Below are 8,593 nucleotides of genomic sequence, written 5' to 3'. Positions count from 1 at the left end.
ACGTCGTGTTGCGGGCTCGCTGGTTCGGGTCAAGCTTTCCCCGCCGCCGGCGCGTCTGATGCTCTCTGATACGCGATTCCTCGGTGATTGTTCTTGCTTAATCGGAGCCGTCCGTTAGACGGTTCGGGTTGGGCGGGCCGCGAAGATGGGCGGGCGGTGAAGATGGAGCCATCCATCTCCTTGTTTTTAGTTTATTTTATTTTATAATTATTTTGATTTTGTCACCCCCTCTTTTTTAAAATCGGTGCTTCTTTCTGCTCTAAAAATATGTGATGTGTATCTAATTAGTAATTTTGCAGTGTCTATATATATAATTAATAAATTTAAAAATTAGGCACGCTCAAGCCTTAATGAAGTAATAATTATAAGACTGGATTAATATAAACGGGGGGTAATATTTTGTGCTATGTTTTAGGAGTAGCTAACTGGTGTGAAATTTATTATGCGGCTCGAAAACCAGGGGATGCATAACGGCTATGTTTGTGAATCGGGAAAAAGCGGATGGTGGCCTTACGGGGGTGATGAATAATCACGGCTGTCCTTTGGGGGAATCTAGTGGGCCCCGGTTGGGACAGAGGGGAGCACTGTGGGGCCACCATTTTGCTGGCTGTCATAGGGACATCCCTCCAGGGATTTACGTACATATTAATAATTAACATATTTAACATCTAATATGTCATATTTACACAAATAGCGTTTAAATATTTATTAAAACGATAAAATTACCGCTCCGTTGCCATTGCCACAATTTTTTTTGTTGCTCCCTAAAATCCAGCACACTAAACTCATAAATTGTGCTCCTTTATTTTTCCGAGCAAGCTTCTCGTATAAAACTCGAGTAAAGCCCGCTGAAAATTTGATTGATTAAGGCTCGATTAGAGCTCATTTATTTTCTTAAATGAGTTGTTCGCTAATAAGCTCTATAAGATTCGATATGAACAGAGCTCAAATGGGATATCTCTAAGCAAGTTCGAGCTTCGATCAAAGACTAAGCATCTTGAATTTAGCTCGAGTCGAGCTTCAACTAGTTGTTAAAAAATGAGCTCAAAATTGAAGATGCATATGCTATACTCGGTTCATTTCAACCCTACTAGGAAATTTGCTTATTACTCTTTATGTTAGTCGTTTGTGAGCTCTTAAAAATTAATGCCCCAACCTCCCTCGAAATGAAAGAATGAATAAGAATGATACTAAATGAAATCAGGATATTTCTGCAGTTAAAATCCATCGGCAAATATAAAAAAAATGATCTGTTGATAATAAATTGACAGTTTTACGACGGTCGAAACTGCATAGCATTTTGGCTTGTTAGCAATTTAAAGAGCGACAACATTTTTATAGTTTTTATCTTCTGATGGCCTTAACTGTCAGTTAGTGTTAGGTTATCTGTTAGTTACATAATCAATTTAGATTAAAAGTATAGTTGTTGATTAGTCCTCAGTTTAATAACTAAAGATCATGAGTCATTGGTTAAATAACTGATGGTCACGAGTCGTCGTTTCATGCTAAAAGAAAAAGCTGTCTGTTATTCTTGATTAAATTTGTAAGTTTCATAACCGACTGAATGCAGGCTGTTGGTTTTTTGATAGCCCTTTGCTTGACCATTAGTTTTTTGTCGGTCAAATAACCGACTTCAAATAATGGATGATCCATAGCCGCTGATTTATAAAAAGAAAAAAATGGCAGTCTGTCGTTTGGCCATCAGAAAGCCATCGAAAAAATTATAGATAAAAAAATAAGTATTCTCTTTCACTTTACAATTTTCACACTTTCAATCGTAACACATATATTGATACAATTATATATCGCACAATCAAATATGCCAATCAAAATAGTTATTAAACTCAACCAATTGAATGAACACACAAATGATCACAATGCACTGAACTAAAGAATTAAAGTATATGTAATAAAATAACATATTCAAATGTCTCCTAAAATAAAGAAGAATAAAAATAGTCTTACTCGTCTTTCGTCTCTTTAACATCCTCCCCCTCATGTTTCCTCCATCAGTTTTTTCCCTTTCAGGTGCATCTGATTATTTTATGCTCCCACATACACATCCTCCCAAACTTCATCTCAACAAGTTGAGTGGAAAATTGGGTTTCAATATCAACATTGAATGTGTCTACTTGCTGATGAACCTCATCAACCTAGGCCTTAGAAGTAAATGCACTGAATGCATTGGAGAAGCCCGTCAGAGGTTTTACTCTGACGTGTTTCTCTCCACAACTCATAGCCAGACTGAACACGGCCTACGATTATAAGTCATCCTGTGTGTTGAGTCTAGTTCTCTTTCAGCTGTTGGAAGGTTTCCTACAAAATAATTTTTTCTTAAAAAAAGAAAAAGCTAGAAGCAAAATTAAATTCCAGAATAATTTGAATTGTCTATCAACTACCCTTGTCACTTGCATGTATCACCTGAGATTTACTATCAACCTAGGTATGGTTTGACTGTAACTTATCGATACACGCATGCAGCATGCAGTAGTGGACTCTCATCCCAACTCCACAGTCAATTAAGGTATAAAAATATGTTAAAATATTTTTTTATAGTAAGATATAATGCACAAATTAAACCTTACCATCCTTCTTTTATGATTTGTATGTGGGAGCGTCCATCAACATGATTGGAGGCTCCTTTGACTGCAGACAGTAAGAATGTCGGTTATCTTTGGCTTGTTGACTCCTCTTATGATTGTTGGAAGCATACCAACTCTCAATAATGAATCAAACACATCTTCCCAAACCAAAAGAAGGCACTGAAACATATTTTGTATCTCCCTGTGCGTGTTATAAAGAAGCCCCCCACTCTTATGCTTGAAGCTCCTCTTGATATGTGTATCGTGCTCAGGGCGCTAGAAGAAATGCTTCTGCTAAATGAACTTAAATATTTTATATTGATAAAATTATAATGTGAACAACCTAGGTTGATAAATAAAATCTGAAAATGAAGATATATTTATTTTTTTATCAAATAAAAATAGAATGATTTCCACATTGTCCAAAAGAATCCAACAAGAAAGGCTGTCAAATGCATCTCAATCGATGGTAGTACCATGACATTTGGCCGAAGAAGAAGGACCTGCAACAGCTGTGGGTGGTGGTGCGAGTATGGTGGGAGGAAAGGGGTTGTAAGACAACTTGGGTGGTGAGGGTGATGGTGTCAGGGTGAAGCTTTAAGGGGATGGATCGACAGTAACTGTGATCGTGGTAGAGAGTAACAAAGACATGGTCACCTCCACTGTAATGCCACCTCATTGCCTGACGAGGGCAAGCCCACATGGAGGAAGATCATTGCTGCCTTTAGAAGCCATTTTAATAAGAAAAAAAAAAAAATTATTAGTGTACCTAAACTTAAACAAAGTTTGATAAAATTTTCTAGTGTAATTTAAAAATTACTGGTACTTAAAAGAGATGCCTAAATAATAAAAATAACATAAAACTATAAAGTATAATCTACAAAACTACGACAACTGAAAGTATAAGTAATAATTCTAAATAAAAGTAAGGATAAAATGTAAAGTACAATCTTCAAAACGACACTGAAAATAGACATATGCACAGTAAATCGAAGGTGAAGCTATTAAGTTCAATCTATTTGGTTATGGAGTAATTTCTTATAGTAAAAAGAGAATTTTAATAACATACACATCTTAATCTACATCATTTGATGAGTGGCTAAATGATGAAATTAAATTTTCTTCATCCAAAATATCACCGGTCAAAATCATTATGAGTAATTTCCATGTGTTCAGCACTAACATCCTCTAAATGTATCTCTCCATGAATAGAATCAAGTGAAAAGACATCATTTAACTTTCTTCAAGAGCGAGTTCAATGATATGTTGAATATCAATGCTCGCTCCAAATTTCCTCATGATGATTATTGTCCAATCATCTGTATCTCTTGCTCTATCGGGATATCAAAGATAATATACCTGACTCATTTGTTTTTCTAGAATGAAAAGACCAAATTTAGTATATCTTCTGTTCACATTAACTTCTACAAAATTAATTAACTTGTTTACCCTTCTTTCATGATTTGGAATATAATCAAACCAATCACATTTGAACAAAAATAGAGTTCTTCCGATTAAGCTAGAATATTCTAATTGAAAAACGTCTTCGAGAATCTTGTAGTAATCTACTTCATCATCTAAATTATTATTGTTTTTTAACACAAACAGTAGAGCTATTAGTCCTTTTTTTTTCTTTTGACCATGACCTTGTATAAAATATTTAGCCATTCATATAATAAATTTACCAAACTTTCATGATTCGATGGGGATCCCACACAAGATATATTAAGCCCTGATTCATTACTTTATTGTTGTGATAATGAGAGTGAATTTATAAATAATCTGGTTTTTATTCTTTCTTTCAAAATATGAAACAATTATTCAACTTCTTCGTTGGGTGGCTCAAGTTGAGGAACATAGCTCGTTTAAGAAGCAAAGCTAATTAAATGGTCAACCCACAATGTGAATTTCAACATCAATTATCATGTTGAAATCCTTGATGATATAAATCATACCTAAGTTTATCAAGCGTTAAATATGTTGATTCCTACGTTTTGGTAATGAACACCGAAACATACCATCATGCAGGTAAGTTAGAAATTGAGATATCGCTTGCATGGACTCAATATTGTTCAAGAACTCTTTAGCGAGTCATTTCCTATCAAAAAATAGTTTATGGTGTACCTTTGATCTTAATGTACAAATATCCATATATAATCTATATAATTTATAAAAGTATTCATAAAATGCTACTATCAAGAACTATTAAATTTTTTTTTTATATGAAAAACCAAATAGTTAAGAGACTTGCATGCTACACACAAAACACTCAATATTTTAATATCATATCAAAAACATCACTTATAACTTTTCAAAAGCGAAGCACACATTTTCATACAAAGGTTTAAAAAACTAAAGTGTCATATGTAAATTTGAAAGTTTAGGTTTGAGATACAAAAATACATAAGAAATGCATGTTATGTATGTGAATTTTCCTTAAAAAGGAGAATTGACATTCAAATCACACAATTTTTATGTACATTCATGTCCCTAACCTAAAATTTTATATTTTCACACATAACATTACATACTTTAATAGCACATCATAACGAGCATTATTACCTCTTTTAAAATATAAAAAATATATATTTTCATGGATATGCTTAAAGCACCGAAGTGTCATGTATGTAAATACAAAAGTTTAGGTGTGAGATACATAAAGATATAAGAATTGCATTCTAGGTATGTGAATTTGCCTTAGAAAAGGGGCATCTACATGCATATCACACAATAATTCTTATATATTTACATATCTCAAACCTAAACTTCATTTTTACACACATAGCACTTAAAGCTTTGATTTCATCACTATTACAACTTTTTAAAAGTCTAGCACACCTTTTCATTCATAGGTTTAAACCACCAAGTGTCATATATGTAAATTTTAAAGTTTAAATGAGAGAACTATAAAATAGTTAATCATTGTGTGCAAGGCATGTAAATTGCCTTTAAAAAGGGAAATTTACATTCATAGGACACAAATTTTATGTACTTACCTATCTCAAACCTAAACTTTCATATTTTCACACATATAGACCTCCAAACTTGAGTATCACATAAAAAACAACACTATTACTATTTTTTTTAAAGCTAAATAGGTTTTTTCATGCATGGATTTAAAAAAAAAAAGTTTATTATATCAAAATATGAAACTTTAAGTGTGAGATACGTAAATACATAAGAATTGTGTGCTAGGCAAGCAAATTTGTCTCGACCTAAGAGATAAGTCGTACATACATAATAATGAGAAACATCATCAAATTTGTTGGAAGTCCGATTCAAATTTTATTTTTTTCCAGAACACTAAATCTCAAAATACAATAAATCTAAAAATTAAAATAAATAAATACTTTAAGGAATAATAAAATTTACGATACTGCGATTTGAGTGCAAAAACCTGAGTTGGCGGCCAACAGAAGCCAAGTTGAAGGCTGAGTTGGATTCTTTCTGACAGCAGATGAGTGAGCGTGACAAGACAACTACAACATTGGAAAAGGAGAATGCGGCGGAGGACGACAAGGATGAGGTTGATGAGATAGATGAGGATGATTTGGAGGGGTTTTTTTTTTTCTTTTTTTTATGTTTATGTAGATTTGGACATATATTTTTTCTGTGAACGGTGATTTACATATTTTTGAGAAAACTTATTTTATTTATTTCATTATCTGATTAGATAAATTACTTTTTAATAGAAATGTTATTTTGTTAGATGTTTGAAATTGTATATTAAATATTGTGATAGTACGTGTCATAACGGAAATATGAAAGAAAGAATTTGTTTTTTTTTTCCTTATGCTACAGGTTTCCGACGGCATACCGTCGATTCAAATTTATCCATAGGCAAAACCAACGGTTAGACGATGGACATCTTACCGACGTCTAACTGACACATAACTAACGACTTAGAAAATGTCACACAAAACCACGAGCACGACACTTTTATAACAGTTAACCTGTAGGTTATAAAAAACGACGTTTAACTGACGGTTTTACCTATGTCAAAAAACCAATGGTGCAACACTTTTTCGGCAATTAATTCATCAATTATAGAAAATGACGCATAACTGATAGTTCTGCATGCTTTAAAAAATCGACAAGTGCGACATTTTTCTGACGTGTATGTCGTCGCTATTACAGAAGGAAGAACTGTCATTTATACGAGTTGATAATTACTGACGACTCGAATTTTTTCAAAAAAACTATAACATTAAATTGTTGGATAACTGTCAGTGAATTTATACTGTCAATATATCGATTGGTTTTGGAATTACCGACAAGTGTTTTGCCTACAAGATTAAAACCATCAGTAAACTGTCGATAATATTAAAAATGATGATTTTTCTTATCATAACCGACGGATTGTGGGCATCGGAAAAAACCTTAATTCTTGTAGTGCGTTGTGTATGCTTGTGATGTAGTAGATTTTTTTTAAAAATAATGTGAAGGCTTAAACAACCTCCACCTCACGTGAGTGAAATTAATATGGTGTGGATAATGTATCTATGTGGAGTTCAGTGCAACATGGTTGTATTAGTTGTATTTTTGTCATATTCTATTGAAATCAGCATGCATGCAAATTCCACACCTAATAATTCTTTTTTCAAATGGGAGGGATAAACAACACGGGGCTCTAATCATAACTGTTTTATTGTAGAGTCAATTGACAAACCATGCAGGCTGTAGAAAACATGTTGGCTGACACTATGACCTACATAATCAAATACGACCTACTTGGTTCATATCTCATGTAGCTCCCAAGTCCGACTCCCATAGTCTACGAACGCCGTCACAGCTCACCACTACAATCTATATGACCAACTATGACTTATGCAGATCATAGCTCATGCATCTTTCAACTTTAGTCCTCGCGTCCTACGAACACAATCACAACTCACTACTACGACCTACATGACCAATTACAGCCTAAATAATTCACAGTTGGTGGAGCTCCTAACTCAGGCCTCTTCGGCCTACAGATCTCATCACAGCTCACCATTATAGCTCATGTGACCAAATATAACCAATGTAGCTCACAACTCACATAGCTTCCTACTACGACCTCAGTGGTCAATCAACGCTCTTGAAATGACCATTTACAACTCACATGACCAACTACTACCATGGACTTTAAGTATTGCCTATAAGACAAGCTCATGCTACAACCACCGTCTACAACATTTATGACATAATATTACCTCCATAACTATCAACTAATACCCTTGCAACCTACTTCCAACAATAACTACTTTCATTACAGCTAGAATATAGCTATTATCGACGAACTACTGTTATACATTTACAATGATTATATTTGTAACTCTAACTTCTCTAATTCAAGAGAATAATAGACTCATGTACTCAAAATTACATAATAGATCACTTTATCTAGGCTAGGCCCCATGATTGTTTTCCATTGTCAGGGTTTCCACATAAAAACTTCTGGTATTACTACTTTTTGTTTACTTCTTTCTGAGCGTGTGATGGATTTTTGCGCAATACTAAGATGATAGTTCATTACTCTACCGTCGCAATTTTTGCAGCTCTTATCAATGATTAAAATTACTATTTATGTATATAATATTCAAATTATAAAAATGTAAAATATAGCACATATTTTAACCCTTTTCATAATCAGGCCGCTTAATACAAGTTGCCACCGAAATGGATATAATGCCTTAGAAGAGTTTGAGCCTAGTTAGCCTCTTCTTGATCTCACTCTGCCTCGTTGGACTCTAGTTGAATATTCCCACCAAACATTTGATTCTTGTAGGTCTATTTCGTCCAGCAAGCATCTAATCACAATCAACCTCTTTCATAGAAACTGCATACTTATCCTGGACATTGTGATCAAGGGTTTAGTCATTAAAAATATTAATGAAAACTGCATACTTAACATATACAGAGTGATTAAGGCTTTAGTTTTCTACCGTAAGATCACGAGTTCGAGTCACACACATTACCTTTTAGTCTCAAATTCCTAAAAAAAAAAGATGATCATACGTAAACTCTAA

The 8,593-nt window shown here is 33.7% G+C and overlaps 1 protein-coding gene across 1 annotated transcript in view; it reads left to right on the top strand.

The window, feature by feature from the left end:
* LOC110032118 (DELLA protein DWARF8-like) overlaps window positions 1-296 on the top strand; it is a 2,449-nt gene extending 2,153 nt beyond the window's left edge. Inside the window, 1 exon segment of the mRNA XM_020735637.1 lies at window positions 16-296. Within this exon segment, the coding sequence (XP_020591296.1) occupies window positions 16-69 (54 nt within the window). The 3' untranslated portion in view covers window positions 70-296.
* The last annotated feature ends 8,297 nt before the right edge of the window (window positions 297-8,593 follow it).

The sequence above is a fragment of the Phalaenopsis equestris genome, unplaced genomic scaffold (assembly GCF_001263595.1).
Source record: "Phalaenopsis equestris unplaced genomic scaffold, ASM126359v1 Scaffold000878, whole genome shotgun sequence".
Lineage (NCBI taxonomy): Eukaryota > Viridiplantae > Streptophyta > Magnoliopsida > Asparagales > Orchidaceae > Phalaenopsis > Phalaenopsis equestris.
This window is presented reverse-complemented; position numbering and strand designations above follow the sequence as displayed.